The sequence below is a fragment of the Lethenteron reissneri genome, chromosome 47 (assembly GCF_015708825.2).
Source record: "Lethenteron reissneri isolate LAM-NWPU_2019-01 chromosome 47, ASM1570882v1, whole genome shotgun sequence".
NCBI classification, from domain to species: domain Eukaryota; kingdom Metazoa; phylum Chordata; class Hyperoartia; order Petromyzontiformes; family Petromyzontidae; genus Lethenteron; species Lethenteron reissneri.
Genome location: NC_083825.1, coordinates 11,298,171 through 11,323,790, shown reverse-complemented (window position 1 = coordinate 11,323,790; position 25,620 = coordinate 11,298,171). Strand labels below are relative to the sequence as shown.

The 25,620-nt window shown below is 49.2% G+C and overlaps 1 protein-coding gene across 8 annotated transcripts in view; it reads left to right on the top strand.

Annotated features, from left to right (window-relative positions):
* Window positions 1-2,169: 2,169 nt before the first annotated feature.
* Window positions 2,170-25,620, top strand: part of LOC133354537 (protein FAM13A-like) — a 65,165-nt gene continuing 41,714 nt past the window's right edge. For 2 of the 8 annotated variants that reach the window (XM_061571439.1, XM_061571436.1), the window contains exons 1-2: window positions 6,358-8,331; window positions 8,992-9,185. In XM_061571439.1, coding sequence (XP_061427423.1) covers window positions 9,147-9,185 — 39 coding nt within the window. In that variant the 5' untranslated portion in view covers window positions 6,358-8,331; window positions 8,992-9,146. Of the gene's footprint in view, window positions 2,261-2,399; window positions 2,422-6,354; window positions 8,332-8,991; window positions 9,186-20,937; window positions 21,262-25,620 lie in introns of those variants that run through there. The other 6 variants (XM_061571437.1, XM_061571438.1, XM_061571440.1 and 3 more) reach the window with 6 other exon arrangements.

The following is a 25,620-nucleotide window of genomic DNA, read 5'->3' as shown; positions in this document are numbered from 1 at the left end:
AGAGACACGGCCGAGTCACACAGCCCGATGTGCTATAAACACCCACACGGGACAACGCAGTCTGCTATCGCGATTACGTGGTGAGCAGGGGGCAGGGAGGAGGGTGCAGTGCTGTAACATTCGTCGTTGTACTACACGTTCTATACTCCCACGTGTATACTTTCTGCACCTTCTCCAAACCGCACTGACCTGCGTAGTGACATACGAGGACAGTGCCATGTATGTGCACGTGTGTTGCTCCAAGTCGGTGAGGTCACTTCCCATGAAATTTCGTTCTATATAATCGGTGCCCAGGGAACCCAGCAAGCACACAGTGCGTTCTATTCCACTCATGCATGTGATGACAGCAGCAATAGGTTCAGGAGCTAACATTTCTTGTTGTGGTTGTCACACCTGATGATGATTGCTTATGTTGCAATCGAAACGTCTGTGATTTTTTTTTATCTTTTATTTTCTTCACCTACGTAACTTTACCGAAAGAACCAAGAGTATGGATCCTTGCAGTCACGAAAACTTCAAATCTAGAATGAACTAAGATGCTATTGTCGAGGTCTGATGGCAGCGACGAGAGTGCATCAGCATAAAGTTCGTGTAGTTTGGCTGTTCCTCCTCCTCCGTTGAATGAGCGCAGACTACAGTGGTTTACTGTGCTCCCATAGGGCATCAAGTCGAGTAACACGTTGTCCATTCATTGCCCGCTTGCAGTCATTGACGGAATATTCCACGCTCTGTCAGTGCAGGTGCGCCCCACTGGGAGGTCCGTGGAGCGGAATACCCAGAAGCAGCAGGTGCCGCGCAAAGACAAACACGGCGATGGAGACCAGAACCCTGAGCAACATTTGTTTTCTTACTTTGAAGAGCAAAGTCTACTCTTGCAGTCCCGGATGTCACACTTGAACGCGCGAGACGTGACTGCTTGGGGAGCCCTTCATGGCTGCTGCTGCTGTTGATGATTTCATTGACTTCACCCGCACCGCATGAGGCTATGGAACGCATGCGTGTTTATTTTACGTTAAAGGTGCCGCGCTGCAATTGCAATAGCTTTCTCATGCCACTGCTGGCGCTCTGGAAGGTTCTACCCGAGATGTATTTAGGCCTACTCTTCCACCCCGGCTAGGCAACTGTGTTGGAAGTAGAATTCTATAACGTAAAGCAGAGCTTCATTTGAGCCGGACTGAGCTCGGAAACATATTTACCACCCCCTTCCCACCCTCTCCCTCGCTGTCGGGGGTTGGGTCTGGCGGAATCGGCTTAGGTGGGTGGGGGCCTTAGAAATGATTCCTAGAGCGAATGGAAGCTCCGATGTTAAGTCACTGGCATTCTTGTTACAGGTCTGCAGATGGCGTTGGGCGTCGTCGGATCGTTTATAACCCGTGACGCCGATGTGAATTCACGTCGTCGTCTCTGGCATGCGAGCGGAAGTTTCCAAATCGGTGTCTTTCGCGGGAGCGCCGAGATTGGCTCTCGTTTGCCAATTGCAGGATTGCGATGTGGGGTTGGGGAGGCCCTCATCCAGCAGTGGGTTGATCACGGCTGAGTAATACATACGTACACTACACGAAGCGAGGCAATTTAGAGGACATCGTCATTGACTGTCAAGAGCAGGACGCGTCGTGGCTAGAAAACGATGCCAGTGATCGAGACGAACGGATTGGCGGCCAAAGGTCTGCAAGGGCGTCCGCCACGGAGAGGGAGCGTACAAATGAGCTCACACGGTGTGCGGGTGCTGGATGTTGTCGCTGCATCCAACACATGACCATGAGAGATGATGGCGCCGACTTTGGCTGGGGAAGGAGGGAGGCCCTTCAGCAGTGCGTGTGGACAGACCGTGGCTGATTGTGTATAAAAAACACGTGCACTTGCAGCACGTGGCCAGCACGTGGCGCAGCAGCAGCAGGCAGAGCGATTACGTCATTTGTTTGTGTGTGAGGGGAGGTGCCCCCCCCCGGCGCCACCCCGCCCCTCGCGCACCACGTGATTCATCGCCAACCCCCCCCCCCCCAAATACCCCCACCACCTTCGATTTTCACTCCGCCCTCCTGTTTGAAATCTCTACCACGGATAGGCGTCGACACCTCACGGTGGACTGCGCGCGATTGGCTGGACGCGCGGACGCCGACCAATGGGAGCGCGCCGCCGCTTAAGCGCTCTGGGGATTTCGATCACGGGGGGGGGGGGGGTGAGAAAAAAACTGGAGCAGGGAGGAGATCGTTTCTTGGGATTCAAGCGACGAGTCCAGCAGCTCGCCCCGTCGCTCCAGGTCTGTCGACTCGTGTTGTCGAGAATGTTCCTGCTGCTGTTGCTGCTGCTGTTGTTGCTGCTGTTCTAATTTATTGACTACTTAACCAGTCGCACGGCACGCAATTGCTGTCTTCGTGCTTTGCACTCGCGATTTGAGACGCTGGCGGGTTTCCTGCCCGCGTGAGTTCACGGCCGCGCTCTCCTCCTCATCACAATCCTCCTCCTCATCACCATCCTCCTCATCCTCCTCCTCATCACCATCCTCATCACCATCCTCCTCATCACCATCCTCCTCCCCCCCCGGGTCGCGAATTCTAGAAATGGTGGGGGCGCGGTGTCTGCCGCTCCCGTGGCCTCACTCGCACCGAGCGGCGGTGCCCAAGATCGTGAGGGTCTCTCATTCTTAAAGGCCTCCCCCCCCGTCACTTGAGATCGTCTGGGATGTGAACGCGACGGGGGGGGGGGGCTTCTCACCTCCGCTGCCCGCGCGTGTGGCAGAGCACAGTTCACGACGTGATTCTTTCTGCTGCGATGCTGCCCATGCATCTGTCAGTCACGCGGTGCCTCAATGTCGTTACGATGATCACTCGGCGTGATCACACCCATCATCATCATCAGCAGCAGCATCATCATCAGCAGCAGCAGCATCATCAGCAGCAGCATCATCATCAGCAGCATCATCAGCAGCAGCATCATCATCATCAACAGCAGCATCATCATCAGCAGCAGCACCGGGCTGAATTCAAAATCAGACGCTTCTGCTGCTGCTGCATCGATCACGGCTGCCTGTGATGCAGTGTTTGGCATCATCGTGTGATGCTAATGGTATCATTGTCACGATCATAATAACCTCAGTATGGCATCCAGGTTCGCAGCAGTAGCAGCAGCTTCGTGGGCGCAGGGTTCAACTCTCGAGGCTGCTGCAGCTGTCGCGGTGTTCGCTTATGCAATTGTCGGATTCTTTGCCAACGATAATTCACTATAACATCTTCATCAGCACTTTGTTGAAATCAAAACCTGCTACTGCTGCTACGATTTCCCGTGATGCAGTGTTGTCATGATCAACTTCATCCGTGTGACATGCGATCATGACTGACATGATTATCATAACTTTAGCATGATCAGTAGTGCTGGGTTGAATTTAAAATGCGTATTTCCTGCATCTCATTGATTCGCGAGATGCAAAGTTGAGAATCCTCATAACATCGTAATCATATAATGGCGTCATCATGCCATAATATACCAATCCTAAGCATACAACAATCATATAATCATGCGATCGTGACAATCATATCATGACAACAACACCTGTATTATGACACTCATAACGTCGCTGGATTGAAGCCAACATGTCCTTCTGCTGTCATTGTTGATGATGATTATCATGTAATCTTCATGGCCATGATCAATAATGGCTATACAGGCAGACTGGGCAGTATTGTTAATCGCTGTCATAGTCACGGTTTAATAAGGCATTGGACACTCAAAGGGATTGATTGGAAACAAACGCCTACAAACTTGTCACTCGCGACCGGCATGCATAACAGCGCCACGCATACGCGTGCTTTATTTCAAAATGAATTAATTAATGAGAATTGGCTTTAGTTCTACAAGTGGTGTCAATTATTTCGAATCATTCCCCATCAGTGCATGAGCATGCTTGCCTGTGCGTTGTCAGGGGTGAGCGGTGGTGAGCACATTTAATGTATGTTGTTTCGCACAGTTAATAGTAATTAGAGTATATCCATTATTATTAGCTGTCGAATACATACTTACGGTCCTGTAAAATAGCACTGTCCTATCATAGAATTCATATACACGGTGATATATGTTTAATGTGTTACTTTTAGCGTAATTTGTATTCTTAATTTGGTATGTATTCTTAAATATTGGAATAATATTGTATATACTGTTCAATGCCAGTTTAACCTAATGTTAAAACTAGCTGTTATGTAATAATTATCAGTGTATGCCCAGAAATGTGACATGCCTTGCCGACAACGACATTATGGTAACCACATTACTTTTAATTGTGCTGTGGCTGTTGTAGCCTGCTCCTAACAGCTAATATTGGAATCCATTAAACACTCACAATAAACAGCGCTGTCTTTCACACCGTCTCTCCCACGCCCCTCGGCACAAACAAAGCTCGCGTTGTCAAAGTCAGCAACAAAACTCAAGACCCAACATCGGCACTGCGGTGTTTGTTGATGTAGCCTCTTTGCTAACAGGCAAATTACCTTATTGATAAAAAGAACGCAGGCTTTAAATACATTAAACACTGTTGAATCCGATGTTGCGAAAGACTGCGTGGCTATGATGCACAACATGAAAGTTGCTTTTTTTTATTCACCTCCAGATTTATGCTTCTGTTACGGGATGCGTGTTGCATCATCACCCGACCTGTCGTGTCTCTCCAGTGTTGCCGCTTGTTCCAAGTGGAGAGACCAAGTACTATGAAAGCACTTGCAAATGGCAACATCACCCCTCGCATTTTACTGTCTTTTCGCCAGCCAGCCCAGGCCTCCCTCTCGGCATACTGGAGCTGGCTTCTCATTATTGCTGGAGACGTCGAATTGAATCCAGGCCCCGTTTTTCCCTTGTGGCGGCTGCGGCAAGAACGTCAATGCAAATTATATCCAATGCAACGGTGGTAAAGCTTGGTACCGCAAACGCTGCTGCACTACTTTAGCCCGCATCCCCAGTTCAAATTCTGGCTGGTTCTGCAAATATTGTCCATCATCCACTCCAACAACTCCACCTTGCACTACCACACTAGCACCACCACCTCATCCATCGCAACCATCGTTTCAAGCACAACAAAACGTCCACAACAAAAACGACCTAAAAATTATTCAACTATAAACATCAACGGCATCAACAACACATCTCTTGAACTCAACACCTTCCTACAACAAAACTCAATTAATATAGCCGCCATCCAAAAAACTAAATTACAATCCACTTCTCGCACATGCAACTTTCTGTAAAGAGTTCATCCTTTTAGTTCCAGGTGTCGCACTTGAACTTGAGGGATATCGACTGCTTGGGGATGCCTTCATCCAGTAGTGGATTGCTCATGCCTGATGATGATGACATCATTAACTTCACCCTCCGTACGAGGCTACGTCACACATGCATCTTTAGTGTACAGTAAAATACGACGAAGGTGCAGCCCTGCAATTGCTTGCTCACTCCGCTGCTGAGTGCAGGGCCTCCACTAGAGGGAGCGCTAGAGAGTATTTGGTCTACTCTTCCGCATTGACTGGACATGTTGAAAGAGGTTTATAGTCGTTATTTTTTTACAAGACAATTGTCAGGTCACACACGCTCACTCCACAATGCCGCTATGCTCACTATACGGCCGTGTTTATCAGTCTCTTGCCCTTCGGTGACATATCCACCATGGCCATATCCTTGAAGAGTGTCCTCGGAGATAGCGGTGTAGCCCAGTGGTTTCATTTGTTGGTGCGCGGGCGCTGCTGCTGCTGGACTGAGCGAGGCGCCCCACGTTTATTTACTGAGAAGCTGCCTCGATTGTGGCGACGGTCCCTGAGCCCCGCGGCCACGTGGAAATGTCGCTCACCGGCCGCTCGTTCAGCTTTAATGGAGTCACCTTCAGCAGTGCGTGTCTGTGTTTGTGGGTGCCACGGTGGCTAGGAGATGTTAACTACCTTGCCTTGTATACAGGAGGTCGGGGGGTTCCATCCTGACCCTGACACCTGTATATTTAGAGCTGTTCTCCCTGTGGTCGCATTAATTTTTCTCCGAGTCCTCCAATATTTCCCGCCACATTTCGAAACATGCGTTTAGAGTATTTGGCTGCTATAAATTTCCACATGTTAAGCCAACTTCGTTTAGCTATCAATTGTGGCCAAGTCGCTTCTGAAAAATCGCTTCACGGCTCAGTGGACCTAGTAAAATAAAAAAAAAATTGTAGTTTGGGGGAGCAGTGGCGCAGTGGATTAGCACACTGCGCTATTAACCCAGCAACCGAAGTTTGATTTGTCGCTCACAGCCAACATCGGTGACGAATAATCTGAACAGGTCCTGGGCCTCCCCTATGTCGACTTGGACATCAATTGATATTTGGTGTCGTGCATCGATATCAGCGCTAGGGAGACAAAGGTGGCCGGGTTTGATGCTGGCCACTCTACCCTCTTGTGCGCCATCCTAATCTTCATAGGTTCTCGCTAACAACGCTTGCCCCAACAGTCTGTCGAGGCTACATGGGGGAGCTTTGTCTGAGGGTGGTGGAGCCTTGTGTGAGCCATGTGTCAACACGCCCAGCCTCTCTACACCAGTTAGGGGGGCAAGTGCAGAATCGGTCCTGGCCGTCTCCCCATGTGTGCCACGCTGGCCAAAATAGATGCTTACTAACATGGCAGCATAGTAGCGAGCCTAACAAGGGCATCACCGTCTCAGGGTCATGTGTGTTTATGCGCAACCAGGCTGCGTGGTTATTGTTAAATCCTGCTATGGGTATAGCACGTGCAGGGTGATTACAATCCAAATGTACTGTAATCATGTCAAGTTGCTTCTTCATAAGGGTCCTCCATAGTTGGAATGTTTTGTTTATTCCCATGTTAGTGAACGCTTTGCAACGTGGGCAATCCACTGCCCGATGAAGGCCTCCTCACTCCGTGTGGGTCACAGGGGCTGTTTGACCATTCTAGTCGTATGAGACTTCAGAACCCGGAATCATTTGAGATACGAGGGGGGTGGCAATGCTCCTTACAGCGGGGTTCTCACAACCGTGCGGGACTCGTGGGTTTGTGAGTTTAACAAATGTGCCTGATCCACTCACATTTCCCTCTCGAGGGCTCGACTGCAGGCATGTACCACCTATGCCCAGCCAGCTTGTGTAACATTCACTTGACTTGTATTTCAATAGATTTCTAAAAATGTCACCTAATTGGATGCATTGTACTGCATGACATGTGACATACGGTCACTCCTTGCTTAGCGGTGTTCACACAACATATTTTTGCTATAATGTGGTTCTTCTATTAGGGAACCCGTCGCACAATGCGGAACATGCACCGTTACAGCGGTGTTTCTGAGCGGTCAACGTTTAACTACAGTACTTGTGAATATGGATCGGAAACATAGAAAGAGAAATGGAACACAAGCTCTAAAGTATACAACGAGGCATGCAAAGGCACGTGCTTGGATTTACATTTAGAGGACAGAAGGAGGAACTCGTGGATTAGAGAACAAATTAGAGACATCATATAGACCTTTAAGAGATGTGAGTGGGCTTGGGCAGGACACGTCATGGCTAGAATGGACGATGGCCAGTGGTCGAGACTTAAGACAGAGGCAGCCAAGAGCAGGTGTAACACACCCAAGAGGACATCAGCTACGGAGATGGAGTAATTAAATTATCTCGCGTGTAGGTGCTGGGTGGATTGTTATTGTGGTACTATGAGAGCTGGCAGTGGCTTAGGGAGGCCTTCATCCGGCAGTGGATAGATCATCGCGAATGGTGCAGATAATGATGATGTGGTCGCCCAATTACTCTGACTTAAAATAGCTTGATGCTTCCTGTGTGATCACCAGTTCGGTCAAGAAACGGAGGGGAATGCCCGAGCGTGTGAGCGGCCTGTCCTGCTCCGCTAACGCACGGGGTCGGCCGTGTACCCGTGTAGTTGTGCGAGCGGCCCATTGTGTGCCTCCGCACGTTTCCTGAGCTCCATCCAAATTCCCCACAGATGGCTTAGACAGGCCCCGCCTGGCCTTCATTGCCGGCGGCACGAGTGCGCCTCGTGAACCACAGGTGCCGCGCATTGCGAGAGTGGTTGGAGTGGCGTTTGGCCGGAGCGTTTTAATAAAATTCACGAGGAGCACATCTCCAGCATTGCAATCGTACCGCAGGGAGAGGTGGGATCCGGGAAGGCTGCGCAGCTGATTGGGATGTGGCACGTCAGGTGAGCGGAACGTACCCTTCCCCATGCGAAGGTCAAGGAGGTCATCGGGAGAGAGAGCCCCGTCGCTCGAATACCGGGCTGCCAGGCTGCTCCCCAGGGCTTTGGGGGTGGGGGGCTGGGAGTTAAAACATTCCATTCTCTACATTCCCTGGCCGAGGAGGTAAGTGCTTTAACTTTCAAGTTACTTCATTAGCCTGATACTTTTAATCTATTTTTAAATAAACCAAAATTTGTACATTTCACTTGGCTCACTTTTGTTGGATGGTTGTTTAATTAGTCATTGACTATGATGAAGGCGCTTCGTGGCTTTCACCGCAAGTAGGGAGGGCTCACTGTCACGAGCGCCTGCTGTGGCCGTACTCCACGCGTAGTTTTAACGTTTTCACTGCGAACTTGAACCCCTCATCGCTTGATTTGAATAACTTCATCTCAGTCAACTGCCACCCACGAGTGAGTGAACCATCGCAACCCTGAGTACGGGGCATGGCTTGACAGCCGGACCTCCAGTCTGCCTGTGCACCGCCACCGCTGCCAATTTGGCATGAGGCATAGATTTTGGCAGGAACGTGGCAGTCCATCGAATGCAGTGGCTCTCTACCGTCTCCGAATGGCGGCACCTCATTCAAGATCCGCAAAACTCCCCCCCCCCCCCCCACTAACTTCACGTTGTTCTTTCATGTGCTCTGTCGCCGCGACGTGGCGCTGACGCACCCCGCGCGCATTCGTTAATTTTTCCTGCACTGTGCAGGTCAGGAGCTGCCAATGTAACGCATTGTGCCCTCACTTCCCCCCCCTGCCCTGTGTGCTGCTTGTCCCACAGAGCCGTGTTGAGTCGTGTGGAGGGCCAGCTAGCCGACCCCCCAGCAAGCGCCGTGCCGCCGTCAATGAGGAATTACAGACTCATCTTCTGCCACAACCTAAAGCAGCCGTAGCGAGGCCCCCGGGGAGGCGTCGCGCAACGCCACTCGTTACACGATGGGGGACAGCGGGCTCGGCCTCGAGCCCTGCCACGCGGTAACGCACGCACACACGCAGGCATGTGTGTATGTATGTACACACACATGCACATACACACATGCACGTGTACAAGTGCACACGCACAGACACGCATGTATGTACACACACATGCACGTGTACACACGCTGACATGCGCGAATGTACACACGTGCATGTACATGCGCACACATGCGCAGACGTGCATATCTACACACATGCACATTTACATATGCGTGAATGTACATACACGTGCACACACGCAGACGCGCGCTTATATACACACATGCGTGCATATAAACACGCACAAACAAAAATCTCCCTATAGCCGTAACAAACTGTTGGGGCAAGTACTATTAGCGAGCACCTATGAAAGTCTGCATGGCACACGGGCGGCAGTGTGGCTAACCCCATGTCCGGCCGCCTTTGTCTCCGCAGTGGCGATTTTTACACATCGTTCTAGGTACTCATTTGATGCGGAGTCCACCTAGGGAAGGCCCAATACCGGTTCAAATAAGCGTCAATAGTGTTGGCCGTGAGTGGCAATCAAACTCGGGTCGCCGGGTTTGTAGCGCAGCACACTAACCGCTACATTACCGCTACACGACACGCATACACGCACGCATGTGTACATACTTCAAGGTCACTTCCAGCCACTGCCAGGCGCAATCACTGCCAAAGATTTTGCCGAGTATCTCCAGCGATTAACTCGCTCAAGGGACCCGCATGCGGCTCTCCGAGTTCCACGATCGTGCGTTTTCCTCTGCCCCTCTGTTCGTTGCTGAGCGACAATCGCAAGCGCACCAGGCGCCACGTTCCATTGCGCGGGACATGGCCAAGGGCCTGACAGGCCGCAGGGCTGGTGTTTGCGTCGCGCCGGCTGCTGCTGCTCCTGTCACCGCTGCTGCCGCTGTGTTACGCGGAGGTACTCGGTTTAAAGGTCGTGGGTGAACAGTTTAGCCCTTAACGCTGCAATAAATTGGCGCGTTTTATTGCATGCTTATCCGCCCGAGCGTTGCGCAAGCACGTTTTGTCACCCTGTTTTTCTTCTCATACCCCCCTGTCGCTCATCAACACAGAAGAATAAAAAAATATTGTTTTATTCACCACTGCTGCAACGGAGGTGGTTATTCTGGTGGGACTCGTGATTAAAGTCGGAAGAGCAATGTCATGAAAACTAGATTCGAAGCTTTCGTGACTGCAGGAATTACTCTTTGGTTCTTTCGGTAAAGTCACGTAGAAAATCAAATCAAATAATAATTGAATACGACCTTTCAGTTGCAACACAAGCAGCCATCATCAGGTAAGAATGAATGATAAAACACAGACACGGAAACAACATAGGCAGACACACATACAGAGACACACCTAGCGAGACACACACCAAGACAAACAGAAAGACAACGAATCTGTGCCGAGGCCTTAAATAGAGAGAGGGGGGAGGGACCGGGGCAGAGAGAGGACTGGGGAGACAGACAAACGAGGAGGACAAGGAGGGAGCAGTTAATCAACCAGGCTATGTGTTAACTGTGTGTTCACCGACCCTCTGTGTTGCATTGCATTACACTTCTTCATTTTCCTAAATTTACTTTCTCAAACTTTCGATTTACTTGCTCTAAACCATTGTCTCTCCTCCGGCCACTGTGGTCCGGAATTCCACACTGCTCCCTCCTTGTCCCCTCGTTTGCCTGCTGGTCCCCTCTCGTGCGTCCGCCTCCCCAGTCCTCTCTCTGCCCCGGCCCCTCCCCCCTCTCTCTATTTAAGGCCTCGGCACAGATTCGTTGTCATGAACTTTAGCCTTGGTAGTATGTGGCAATAATGGCATGAACTTTAACTGTAGAAATACCAATATTGATCGTTTTGTAATGGTAACGAGTTAATAAGTTTCAGTGTCCTCGTATATTATCATGCTCACAATATTGCATGCAATGATTTGTGTTCATCGACTGAATTTTCGTCTTTTTTAGGAATCCGGTTATCGGGGCAATGGGGAAAGTGGCAGTCAGGCTGCAGTCAATGACTGTTCTATGATTGCTCTGTGTTATCTCACCCGACCTGAACCCACAGCCCATAACAGCGGCATTATTACAGACACACAAAGAAACACCGTTTGTAAATACCAGCAGCAAGAACTTCATGAGCAATTTAAATTAATCTGCTTTGCTGTGAATATGTGAAGGGCTCTTGCTCAGTGAATCAGATGAATGAGGCTTTAGTCACCGATCAGAGCCGCAGCACCCTGAATAGCTCTCCGCAACAGCACATTATTTAAATAGGGGTCATTAAACGTGACATATCCACGCCCCCCGGAGCGAGCAAAACGATATTCACGGCCACACAGGAGTGCAGGCAGAGGCTGCGAGATGGGGTGACCTTCACCCGGCCGCGGCATATAAAATGGCCTCGGACGATGAAGGCAGAAGGTCATTGGTATTCTGGGTGACACTGTAGGCTCTTGGGGGCCTAAGTGCGGCAGGTAGGCAGGCAGCGCGCTCCGGGTTTTTGCCGAGAGCCAGATGAGCTTTGGCACCGTCGGTGCAATTAGCCGCGGCGCTGATGAAATTCCTGCGCGCCGCTGCTGCCGCTGGCACTGCCGCGCTAGCCGTGGTCTCCTTCGAGGCATCTGACCTACTTAGGGAGCAGGATCGCGTGCATCCCACGTTCGTCACAGTGGCACGGACGCAAGTGTGAGGGCTCTATGCCGGGTAGGAGATGTGCATTTTTTCTACAAAAACTTTGAGGTGGCCGGATGGTTCGAAGGTCAGAGCGCTGAGCCGGCACCGCGGGGATCGTGGCTTTGAATCCAGGCTTCAGCCACTGCCTGTAATTAGACTGGTTCTTGAATTTATTTTCCTAAATGCCTGAGAGATTTGGGAAAAATTTAAATATAGTTTTGACTGTCATGCGATGAACATGGTGGCAGGGCAAGTGGGAATGTGTTGCCCCCTACTGTGTGGATTAGAGGTCACTGAACTGATCTCAAAGGTAACTCTGTGATATCCGCTTCCATTTGCCGTTGTCTAATATGATGAATTGCACTGCTCTGCGAGAAATCGGAACAGATTTTTTTTATGACATGACGCCAATACAAGAATCGGGCGGGTAAAATATTTGTTTTATATAAATGAAGAATAAAACTCTGACTTGAGTGTGTGAAGATGGGGTACGTTGAACTTATTTTGCACCGTACATAGCCAAACGTGCTAATTGGAGGTGCGAAACGATGGGTAGTGCAGAGCAGGGTGGGATGGTGTACCTACTGCCATGTGACCGCTTGGCTCGAGGACGTCAGGTGATGAGATGCGCAAGCGCTCATCGGAATGGGCGGACCAGGATGGGAAATAGAAACAGGATCCCCAACCACCCGAGCCCAAGGGCCTCGCGTCCTCCCGAGTCAGAGGGGGTGACGGCTGTGAGGGGGGCCGGATTGGGTAAGGGGAAGTTTGGTGTTCAAATGTGAGTCGCAGAGAACTAGTGCTCCAAAGGATAATTCTGACTTCACCAATGCACTTAAAGGAGGGAGCGGTAGTGCAGCGGTAGTGCACTGTGCTACGAACCCGGCGACCCGAGTTTCATTTCTGCTCACGGCCAACGCCAGTGACGATTATCTGAACTGGTCCTGGGTCTCCCCTAGGTCGACTCAGCCTCAAATAAGCACTTGGCGCACTGTGTAAACATCGCCACTGCGGAGATAACAGCGGTTGGGCAGTGGTGCTGGCCACCCACCCCGCTCATAGGTGCTTGCTAACAGCACTTGCCACTAAAGTCTGGTAAGGCAATACGGGGGATCTTTGTGTGCGCCATTTCACGGAAGAGGGTTTATTGTTCCCCATCTATATGAATTAGAACTGCTGACACCATGTATACGTGGTATTACAACGAGGATTTTATTTTTTTATTGACTGCAGTAATTAAGAAATGGAATATATTTTAACCTTAGTTCTCACCTAATTAAAATCTGCTACTGCACAGTTTTCATTTATTTGTATCCGTGAAAGGAGAGCGAGAGAAACCTGGTTTAGTTAATGTGTGTGTTTCTGTGTAGGTGCCTGTTCTCTGCTATGCTCATGGGAGCGGTTGTGCGGTGGTTAGCGCACTGCGCTTCAAACCCGGCGAACCTAGTTTGATTCCCACTCACGTCCGATAACTTTTGGCAAAAATTTGAACTACCATTGGGCCTCCCCTAGGTCGACTCGGCCTTAAACAAGTGCCTATCCAGACTTCCAATGAGCACAGTTTGTTATGTATGATGCTAAAGAAGTCCAAAAACGTACATATGTATTATTGCCGTGCGTATACAATGGTTCCACGGTTAACGATATTAATTGGTTCCACGAAAACCATCGTTAATTGAAATTATTGTTAATCGAATATAGGAAATACTTTTTAAAGGCTTAATTTGTTCCAAGACGATCGTAAGTTGACCTTTTTCACTCTAAAAACATAGCATAAAAAGGTGCATAGATTGAGCATAACATAAAAATTCTTACCTTAGGCTAAGAAAATGTATGGCTTTTTTCACATTCATTTTAGGGGCCATTGTTATTGATCTTATTTGACTTTTAAGTAAAAATAACACTTAAATATTCAAGAGAGCTGTTTCCATAAGCACCGAACATGAAACATTGAAAAGCTAACAGCAAGTTACTCTCAAAACGCTCATAAAAGAGCGACACTGATTGGCTGAGGTCTGCTGAGTCCACTTAGGAGCGCTCCGATTGGCCAAAACCGGCGGCCGCGTGATATCGTAAATGTATTGTTAATCGAAAATGCATCATTAGTAGAAACAATGGGGACCTTATGGGAGGCGGATCGTTAATTGAAATATCATTAAACGATGGTGTTTGCCACTCACAGTCTCTTAAGACTATACGGGGGATATTTGTCTTTGTGCTCTGCTCAGAATTGCGTTCCCCCCCGGGCTCGTTTTCCATTCGTCGTTGCCCATGGGGAACCACTTCACGCCGTTGCCCGCGTCATCACGAACCTCGATGGAGCGTGCCTGCCGTGCGGCATTGTGCAAGCAGGGTTGGTGGCTCGCTCACAGATTTGCCGCGATTGAGACTCACCTGCAGGAATACGAGGACGTGCGGATGATGCAGTAGTACAACCAAGTGGGCTCCTGGCCCGTTGGCAGCAGTCGTTTTGTGTTAAATCTCCCCTCCTTGTGCATGGGATGCTCACTCATTTTATACCACATGAGCATGTGCATAATACATGTTTATATTTTTTAACGGTTTGTCTATTGCTCATTATTGACTAATGGGTAGCTGTTCATGTGCCAATACCAGACTCTTCATTTGGAAAACAATTCGCTTCGTACCAGAGCCCCGTGGTGTATCGTACAGTCTCCAACTCATTCACTACATCTCTTTGGCCTCTCTATCCGTGTGCTAAGCAGAAGGGCCATTCCCTGAAAACTTGATCCCTTACGTAATGTTTGTTTATTTTTTAGCACTGCTATTGACGAATGTGTTGAGTGTTTTGTAGTTCGTTCTTATGCGCCACTGCCAAAGAGGTATTGCAGGAAAAAGATATGTTAACAGAAGGAGTGGAGGACCCGTGGCACTGCAGCGCAAAATCAGAGATAGCTAAACTAAAACTATTTTTTGTTATTTTGCCAGGTAAGGCCCACTGACCTGGCCATAAATGATAGTTCAACGTAGCGGCTTATCATGTGGAAATGTATGGCAGCCAAATACTCTAAACACATGTGGATTTAAAATGTGGAAGGAAAACCGGAGGACACGGAAAAAAATCCTCGCGACCACAGGGAGAGAGACACACAAACTCCAAATAGACAGCAGGCGTCAGGGTCGGGATCGAACCCTTGACATCTTCTACTCCAGGCAAGGGAATTAACATCTTGTACCGTAGCTGTCTATGTTCACTCTCCTCTCACGATCCTCCTGCAGTCGCAGAACTAAGAGTAATCTGTGTTTTATGTAAAAATAAAATGGCAAGGTATTTAAAAAAATATTTTCTCGGATTTAAAGAATATTGCGAGAGAATTACATTCATAGGAGTATAGCCACAACTTGGTTTCACATTTTTTTACTGTCGAGAATTGTAAAAAAATTGTTGTAATGGGTTAATGGTGCTTTGTGTGGCAGATTTGCACCAAAAAGGCACCACATGTAAACAAAAAAATGTATTGACTTGGATTGAAAGTTAGAGCAATTTTAAATGAACCCTGTCTGTCTTCTGTATGCATTATTCCCACCTATTCTGTTTCGCTATCTGTTAAATGTATTCCAAACTTCTTCCGCCATATCAATTAAATGTTTATTTGATGAAAAAAAATGAATACCCTTTCCGGCAAGAATACAGAAGGTGTTAATATTTTCACCTATCACAAGGCATGAAGTCTGCATTAAAAACGCATGCTCGTAGTAAAACATGCAACCAAACATGCCTTGATAATATATGCATTTTCCTTGAAACTGATTGACCTACACCAGCCTCCTTCATGGCCTTGTCTCAAAGAATTCCAAAAGGCAAACAGCACGACGACATTGCAAAGAGGTGTCCAGGTAGCTCAGCGGTAGAGCGAGCAGCTCGCAATTGCAAGGTCCAAGTTTGATTCAGCCAATCATCTCTCCACGGTCGATAAAAATGAGTACCACTGTGGACAAGTCAACAGTGGTTGTCTTATGGCTAGACGTGCCCCAGTCATAGGAATGTGGAATATCCATAACATCTCAGGGGCTGTAAATATGAGATGAGAATCGCCTCAGTGCTTATTTGAGCAAGGAAGTCACTTGATTACTAACCACGACAGGACATCAAGGTGGGGCTGTCTCGGTAGAATAGGTCAATTGTTTAGAAATCAAAACTTGTCTCAGATGACCCAATCTCAGGGCTAATTCCTTTCACTGTTTTGTTTTTAACGTTCCTGTGTGGCACAGTGCTTGTTTTCCTTTCCATACAATGCATCACTTACCCCTTTACATGTGTAGTGACTGTGAATGTCACTGTGTGGTGCCGGGCTTGCGAAGCCACGGCGGATAATATTTGTCATTATGTGCGGCCCGGTTACTAGGCGTAGTACCAGCCCTAGCGGGGCTTGGGTGAGCGCTGGTTAGCATGGAAGCACCACATACAGTGTGCAGTGCGGGCTCCCGGTGAGAGAGCGAGAGAGAGTATCAGCCAGCCAGGGTTACGTTGGGGCATAATACGCTGGTTGACCTGCTGACACGTGACCGGATTATATTGGAGGGGGGCCACCGGTGGACGGGGGCCGCTGGGCGGTCACGTGGTCTAAAGGAGCTCTCGGGAGCCTTCGGGAAAGAGCTCGAGAGATCTAGAAGGTGGGCGGGGCGAGGGGCGGTGCCAGCCCAGGCCAATATCACGGGGGCCTCGTTAGGGGCTTGGGGTTCTTCGGGTTGTTGGTGAAGAAGATCCACGTCGGGTTAAAGAAGCCTTTAGCCACACGGTCAGGACCGGGATAGCGGGACTGTGTCTAATTCTGCCGTAGCGTGGTTAGATGGGCGTTCAACACCCAAGTGTAGGTTACGTTATGTTGTGTTGAGTTGATGTAATAAATAGTGTCGCTCCCAAGAAAACGTCTGCGACTCAGTTGGACTCACTACACGTGTGCATGCACACACGCACGCATGCACGCGTACGTGTGCATATGCGCACCGCAGACATGATGGGTAAATCTTCCTACGCTGATGTTGCTGAGAGACATGGTGTGATCAATGCATGTGAATTCTGTGAGGGTTTAGAGAAATGATTAAGGGTTTAGGATTGGGGTTCAAGGATAGGTTTATGGTTAAACGTTAGGGAGTTAGGATTCGGCAGTTAGGGTTAGGGAGGTAGAGTTACAGAGTGAGGGTTTAGCGTTAGGCAGGTATGGTTTAGGAAGTTAGGGTTTCGGGTTAGGAAGTTCAGGTAATATGGAGATAGAGTTAGCGTTTACTGTTGGGGTTTAGGGTGAGGGAGTAAGGGTTTAGTGTTAGGGTGTTGGGGTTTAAGGAGTTTAGGTTAAGGATCTAGGGTTTAGGGTTAGTGAGTTGGGGTTATGGAAGTTGTGTTTAGGATTTTGGGGTTGGGGTTATCGGTGGCAGTATCTGAGTCTGCTTCTCTTCTGCTGTATCTATGAGCACGGTAGTACCAGTCACAGTAAGTACGTGATATTGGTGTGGTGTGGTGGTTTTTGGCACCGAAAGCCCTGCGGCACTCACTGGCCGTGTTCAATGAGGGATAACCGCTCTTACTGGCGACGTTGGGGGGAGGGGGACGTGGGTGGTGGTGGTGGTACCGGCCGTGAGTCCACTGGGGGCGTGTGTGCCCTCTCTGATGCCGCTCAAAAACAGTTTTTCAAGGCTGCACTTTGCCGCGACTTTGATAACGAAGCAAGCAGAGACCGCTTCCGCTTGGGGAGAAACGAGCTCCGTTGTCATTTGTGGAAGGAGCTGCATCATGGGGGTTGGTCAGCCTTTTGACGCATGGCCCGCAGCCTGTACATGACCTAGTCTCGTGATATCTCCTCTCCGAACATGTTCCCGTTCGTTTTGATTTCTCCACGATTGTGTGGCACATGCACGTTTTATCTCGTGAAAAAACATACCCCTGATTCGTATATATCTAAAATGTAAACAAGATACAAACTGTACAGCGAATGAGATGCACAATGTCATCATTGTACTTGCGATGAAGCATCTGAAATCAAACTAACGTAATTAATTTAACTTGAACTAAACTAGTACAGTCGGCACATGCCATGCCGCGTCCTCTGACAGTGTGCTCTGCCACGTGCCCTGCCGCGTGCCCTGCCGTGTACTCTGACCGTGTGCCCTGCCGTGTGCTCTGACCGTTTCTTAGACTGTTTGTGTTGTTTAAATAAAAAAAAGTCGGTTGTTTCCCGCTCAAGTGAGGACTGAGGCCGTGGTGAAAATTTCACATTCCTATGGCAGGGCCGAGTCGTCCATTGGGCAACAACCGATGACCTACCAATACACAACACAGTGGTACTAATTTTATCGACCACAGAAGGATGATGGGTGTTTTTAGGTTTCCCTTGCTTTAGACAATACGTGCCATTTCACAAATTTGATGTTATATTCTCCGGGGACGTCACCTCGCGTGGCCGCTCCCATTCATGCATTTGTCGTTATCCCCCTGTCTGCGTGTGTGTGTATGTAAAATGGGGAGCGGTAGTGTAATCGTTAGCACGCTGCGCTACTAACCCGGCGACCTGAGTTCGATTCCCGCTCATGCCCAACACCAGTAACGATTATTTGCATCGGTCCTGGGCCTGCCCCAGGTAGACTCAGCCCCAAATGAGCACCTGGTGTGGTGTGTAAACATCTGGGCGTGGTGCTGGCCACCCACCCCCTCATATGCCATGCCAGCCTTCAAAGGTGCTTGTGAACAGCACTTGCCCCAACAGTCTGTTAAGGCTATACGGGGGATCTTTGTCTTTGTGTAAAAAATCAGCACATGCGCTAATTTCACCAGTTCGCAGTACCAAACCGCACACTTGAATGCGTGGGTGTCGCAGAGAATAACAACATCCGTTGGCTGTTGTAGCGCGAGTGAGCTTGCATTTCGTCTGCCGCCGCGCGCCCGCGGTCCCGAGTTCACGCTAATCCAGCACGTGGGCCCCAACGATTTGGAGCGTCACCGGCGATCCGGCAAGGAGGACTGACGCGCCAACGCGCCGCCGTTCAGTTTGGCGCGAAGGCGCCGGCGCCATTGGCGTGCACAATGGCACGCCTCTCTTTTCCCCCGGAGATTTATTGGGGCCTTATGCGTTGTGATGGCAGTTTCGTGAATACAAACACGCTTCTTTAAATTGTTTCCTTAAAAGAGCAGCTGTCATAAGCGTTCGATGCGGCCTCACTGGGGCGTTATTTTTTTCTTTAACTCTGACTTTGGAACCCCTGCTGCGGCAAATTTAACGGCATCAGGAGTCGCCTAAAATTGTTTCAAGGTGCGTTAAAAAAATGTACTGTACTTGAAAAATGTAAATATCTTTCGCGTTTCGGTTTGTCTTGCTGCAAGGGGCTATGTGCAATGCTCTGCAGAAGGAGTAGCACCATGTGCAAAGGAAGTTCAACATACATGAGACGCAGACTCCTCCATCGCCGCTACCACGACCGTTCCCGTGAATTCAACTCCGTGGTCTCTTTACCCGTGTCGAGGGCTCTGCCTATTCGATTCGCTATTTCACCCACACTGGGCTCAACGACCAAATGGGGAATGAGAGAGTGACGTTCATGGCGTAACCGACCGCTGCCCAGCACACGCTTACACAGGCGGCTCGGACGCTGCACATTGAGCAGTTCTGATACCGTTGCATGGATTATCAGACTCGGTACAATATGTATTCAAATGTTTCATACGAAAGAAAGACCACAGGTCACGAGACTTCACTTCTTTTTCCCTTGCTCTCTCCCTCTTTGACATAACCTCCCAAGCTCGTACAATAATAACCTTGCTCATTTCATGGAATGTGTTACTCATGTCTAGTAAAACCTTTAAAGTTTCAATTGTTGTTAGCCGCTGAATGTTTCGATCCTTTGAGCCTGTGCTCAACCACTGTTAAAAAAGGACACTTATTTGGATGTCCAGGATATCCAGAAATCTTTAACCCTCACTATCTGCATCGAGCCAGTCCCCATAAAGAATTCGTTTTTACGCCTTAAGTAAATACTTGACGCAAGGCGCTGCACAGGAGAGGGGCGCATAGCACGTGTTGTCCTCTGATATGCACGTTCCCATTAGAGCGCAGTAGGCATTGAAGACGGAGACAGAGGCGCCACTGGAACAGACAGCTGAGGCAGGGCTTTGCTCGGAGAGGGAGAAGTCATGGGGTCGGCCTGCTCATTGTCCTACGCGCTCCCTCTTCGTTTTTCTCTCGGCCTCATTCATTTCCTCTTTCTTTCACCCATTCCACCTATCCAGCCAAGAACGCTGAAACATGGGTGGCTGGATCTCCACAGGGGCCTGCGTTTTGTGGAATCAGTTCCAAAATATTAAATTAATTCTCACGTCCTTTGAAGTCGAGTGCACAAACAACTGGTGTCTTGCCTCATGGGTTTCTATTTGCGATGCAGTGAAGGCAGCACTGAGCTACTTAAGATCTCTAGAGCTGCTATAAAACCCCAAAGGGAAGTTTGTTACTTAACATAAGGAGACAGCAACACGGCTTATTAAAACGCATGTATAACAGTGTTCCCAAGTGTGCACAGTATTTCAACATTCCAGACACGTGGGCGAAGATGCATACCTTGTTTAGTACAGTGTGTGTGCAATTTGAAGATTTTGTCTGGAGCAGTGGTGGGTGAGATTGTGGATGGAGGTTGTGTGGACTGGATGGTGCCGATGTAAGAGATCAACGCTGCTGTTGCTGCTGGAAATGCTTGGCTGCCATACATGCTTGGCTGGCCCTGTTATTGATTAACGCTGCACATATTGCAGTCGGTATTTGTATTCATCCCATTACTGCCAGCAATGAGTAGAAGAGTCGAGCAGAACATTGCTGTGACTGGTCTGCAGTCGAGGTGAGGCATGGAGCATGAGCCTGAGGGCGGGGGGACAGGAGGTGGGGAATTACTTCAGCAATCGCACCGTCAAAGGCACATGACCCAGTCATCCCTGTGCACTGGTCACGTGACTTCCCTCCCTCCTCTGCGACTTCCCCACCCCCTGTCCCTCCCCCATCCGCTGCTCCCCAGCCATCGCTTGGAGAGGGTGTCCCCTTTTCACCGTGGTGACGAGAATGCCAAACATTCGCGGCGGCAGTAGCAGCTTCCGCCTTCCGCTTCACGCGTGCGTCCCACCACGCCGCTTGCCCTGTGCTGCTGCCAGCTGTCGTGTCGGCCAACCGCTTGAGCTCTCTCACTCTGCGCCCTCTCGCTGTGCGCTCGCTTGCTCACCCGCCTCTCTGCGGTGCACGCAGTGGTTTCGAGAAAGCGGCATCGAGTGTTCTTGCTGCGGCCGAGCGTAGCCCGTGCGGCGCGAGGGGAGGCAGATGTGCGGCAGCTAGAGTGGCACGAGCCGTGATGTAGCTCCTCCGCTCCATGCGTACGGCAGCTTTGGGGCCCTCAGCTCCGCCATGGGTGTAGGAGCAGCCATGCGCCTTTGTGTGAGTAGAAGCGCATTCCTCATACCTCTTCACGTTCGCGTCGTGTGCTTAAAGTTTATTTTATTTGCCCAGCGCGGTCCTGCGGTGAACCATTCACTGCTCTGCCCTTGAGGCGCAGCGGTGCAGACGTTAGCGGCAGAGTTCCTCTGGTGGGCATTTTCGTCTTGGCACGACTACGGGCGAGCGGGCTGGAATGCCAGCGCCACACCCAGCCACTCTTTCCACTTTCGGTTGTTTCATCCCAACAGCGAGCGCCATGTGTTGCTTCTCTTAACGGTCAGGCCGCGGCTGAGATTCAGCCGGCACATGCTGTGTTGGCTCGCTCGCCCTAGGGTTTGTCCGGGCAAGAAGAGGTCCCTCCCCAGAGCTGAGACTGGAATTTGGGGTCACTGTCCTGGTGGCACGGGTGGCACTAGGCTGGCAGCACATTCCAAACAGCACAACACTTAGGGGAACGTGTTGGCAGGGCTGTGTAAACGCAGGCGCTGGAAACGCCGCCGCCACCCACGGCATCAACCAACGCTGCTTTGTGTAAAAAAACAGAAGTCCAAGTGAATAATGTCCCTGTCAGCGGACGGGAAGAGGGAGAGAACTTTTTATGACGCGGTTCTTTACAACTACCCAAAATACATTTTCAGGAACTTTGTGAAACTGCAATGGTTTGTAAATGTAACGTATACCTCCACAGGTGTGATTTACTTTGAAGTCTTTGCTGTGCTCACGGGCACACATTTATCAACCCTTCTGAAGGAAAACAAAGGCCCGAGTGGATGAATAGGCAATTGAAAAATTTACTCAATTCACCGAATATAGCTTTTCTCGGGGGAATATACATTTTTTTCTGCACGGCATTTTCACATGAGCAAAAGAGGCGTAACATGAACAAGTTGAAATAAGCATCTCTCGTTTGTAAAAGTGCCTCCGCTTTTATTCTTTTTTAAGCGTGCGCTCGCTCCGTCTGCGGCTTGAGTAATGGAGAGGTGACTTGATGTTCACGCTTGCGTGAGGTTCTCTGACAAACCAGAAGGCCGCTCCTGGCAACGGAAGGTACCATCCCGGCATACCTGTGTTCAGGCGGCACATGGGGTCTAAACTGAACGAAGACACGCGGCCATCTGCCAGTTTTAGAGACTTGAGAAAAGGATTTGTACAACAGATCCGATGAAATCCCCTCTGCTTACATCAGTGTTAAAATCCTGATGTCTAATTACCACCTTAGCCCTAGGCCTGCTGTGTCTGCCTGTGTGTACACCACCCTGAGATGCGGTTGTACTGTACTTATGTGTGTTTGTAAGTCCATTTGATTGGGAAGTCATTCGCATTATAAATAGGTATGTGTTGTGCTCTGGGCAGAGTGGTGGTATAGTGGTGGTATAGTGGTTAGCGCACTCGCCGACATGAGTTTGATTCCTGGCCCACGCCTCACATCGGTGGGGAGTGGTATCTGAACCGCTCCTGGGCTCCCCTTCTCGAACCCTCACTAACCAGTGCGGTGAAGTATGGTTAAAAAAAAACCCTCGTGACTGATATGGTGGAGCGAGGCCTTCATCCAGCAGTGGATTGCAAAGGGGAAGTCGTGCGGAGATTCACCCGCTTGGCGATTTGATGAATTGTCATGAATTGGGGGGTCACGGTTTAAACAAGAATTAAATTATCGATTCTTGTTTGTTTGATATGTTCTGTTATTTTTTCCTCGGTCATTCTCTTTGCCCAGAGGCATATCCGCAAAGCATGTGGGTGTCATCGTCATAAAGCGTGCGTCGATTCGATGCTTGTATCGCAGGCGTTCACCTCTATCACAATTGATGAATATCTTGCCTGCCCAATGTTTAACATTGTTAGCTCCAAGAATTAAAAGTACGTGAGGGGGTAGTAGGTTGGCAAAGTTTGGAAACTCCTGCTGCCTCTGTCTGGACAAAGCCGTATCCTGGAAACGTGTTGTACAAAAAAAAATGTAGCACTCTGCCCATTCAAGAAATAGAGGTCAGACAGTGTAAACCAAGTTGTGAATGAAGGAACAATAGAAATCTGCTGCTTTTACTTAAAACTGGATACTGTGGTAAAGCAGAGGGCCTTGTGATGTCTTCGGAGTTGAATATCGATGAATGTATATCCTTCCAAAGTCTAACGTCAAGCAGTTGATGTTATTGCTCGGTGACCTGACGGCGCTGTTGCATTCAATGAGGTCACGTTTATCAATATTTTTTTGCAGGTTCGGGAGCCGGTGCTCGCACACAGCGACGCTCCCAGGGCGATGAAAGTCTCTCGCTGCTATTAATGTGCCCTTGTTTTGGAGACGAATGCAATGCATCCGTGTGTTGCATCAATGCTAGGTTGATTGGTGTCGCCCTACACCGTGCACCCGGAGACCAGAGTTTGATTCCTGGCAAAGTGAATCCGGTCCAAGGCATCCGTCATGACCAACCCACAATGACCAGCGTGGTGAAGTATGGTGCAATCAACGCCCCCCCCCCACCCCAACTAGAATGGGGAAGCCTTTATCCAGCAGTGGATTGACAAAGGCCTGTAGATTATCAAGTTATTCATGGAAATGTCAATAGATATTTCTGTAATTGTATATTTTAGTCATTTGCTTTGTTTGTTCAGGTGGCAGTGCTGGGCAGAATTCATTTCAAGGTGATGACGGTGCAGTAAAAGGCTCTGTGTGTGTTAGTGGAGCTTAAACCAGTAACTTTAAACTGACTCTGTCACCAGCCCTCTTAAAACACAGTGAGCCGGTGTCTACAGTTTGCTGAGCTTCCCAAGTCCAAGGGGCGCTGCGGCTGTGAGATGTTAACTGCCTTGCCTGGTATGTAGGAGGTCGTGGGTTCAATTCAAACTCTGATGCCTGTATATTTGGAGTTTGCATGTTCTCGCCATGGTCACGTGGATTTTTCTCTGGGTCCTCCGTTTGTCCCCTCCACATGTAGAATCAACATGCAGTTACAGTATTTGACTGCTCTAAATTTCCACGTGATAAGCCACCTCGTTGAGCTATCATTTGTGATAGCTTGGTCGCTTCTGAAAAAAAGCTATACAGCTCATTGGGCCTTACCTGGTAAAATAAAAAATACAAATTTCGCTTTTATAGTTTCAGTAAAGAGGCTGGTTGTGCTCTTGGCATCAGTGTCGCGGAACATTTGGTGGCATGTTCAAGACCGACTCGGAAAGTGTTGACGAAACGAAGGACGCGACGTTGGAAGTGTAGAGGTAGGAGGAAGCCGAGTTGTCGAACAGCACTGAGTTACCACCCTATGCTTGAAGACAGATTTCAAATACGTCACATTGTTTGTCGTGAGGACCCATTACTTAAAAAAATCAGAGTAGGGACGTTGCAATCACCCTGCACTTGGCGATGTTAATCTTGATGCGGTTGCCTTCATTCGAATTCATCTCTGTGATGAGACTAATCGTCTACCGAGAGTTCTCGCGCTCCTGCTCACTACTGTACGGTCCGATTTCTTTGTTCGAGTTCCTGTTTGTTGACAAAAGCTTTCTCGTTTGTTTTTCAGCTGAGAGAATATATCACTTACGGTGTCAGTCTGGGGTTAATGTTGTTGGCTGCGATTCGAGCCGCGTTGCCCACCCGTTGAACTCTGTCAAACGTTCACACGGTTGTGATGCGCCGTGCCGTACCAACACAACAATTTTTCATCATCCCCTCCACAATTGCTACTCATACTCTTGATTACTTAATGATACCGTATCCGAACTGTGAACTCACGAGTTCATCAAATCCACGCCACGGATTGCCGCGTTCGCGCTTTTTACTCTTGACCACAGCTGCTTACAGGATTACAGATAAATTTGAATTGAATGCAATTACATTTTGAAAAATTTCGCTCGTGCCACTGACCGTAATCAAAACCTGTCGGGGGTTTGCAACAATAAACACTGCAGGCATTGATGGACTGCCGAGTGCTAATGCGCACGTGTGTCCGCTCAGAGACTGGTGCTCGTGTGACATTGTGCCCAAATATTAGCGCCAAAACAAAACGTGGTCGCGTGCTAAAAATAGAACAGTCTACCCATTTCTGTTATCTCAGCACGGTTATCATATTCCAAGGGGTCGGCAGCCAAAATAACAAGAATATCCATTTTTTAGGGATTCGGAAAAATAATAGAAATGTTTCGGGAGCCGCAATGCACGTGAATACGAGACGGGGTGGCCTCAATAAATAACTGTCACGAAGCGGTGCTTACAGAGCCGCATGCGGATCCGGAATCGCAGGTTGCTGATCCCTGTCCTATTCCTACAATACTCCTACTGTGGCCAGGTGGCGAGATGTTAACTACCTCGTCTGGTTTACAGGATGTTACGTGTTCGATCCCGACCCTGTGACACCTGTATATTTGAGT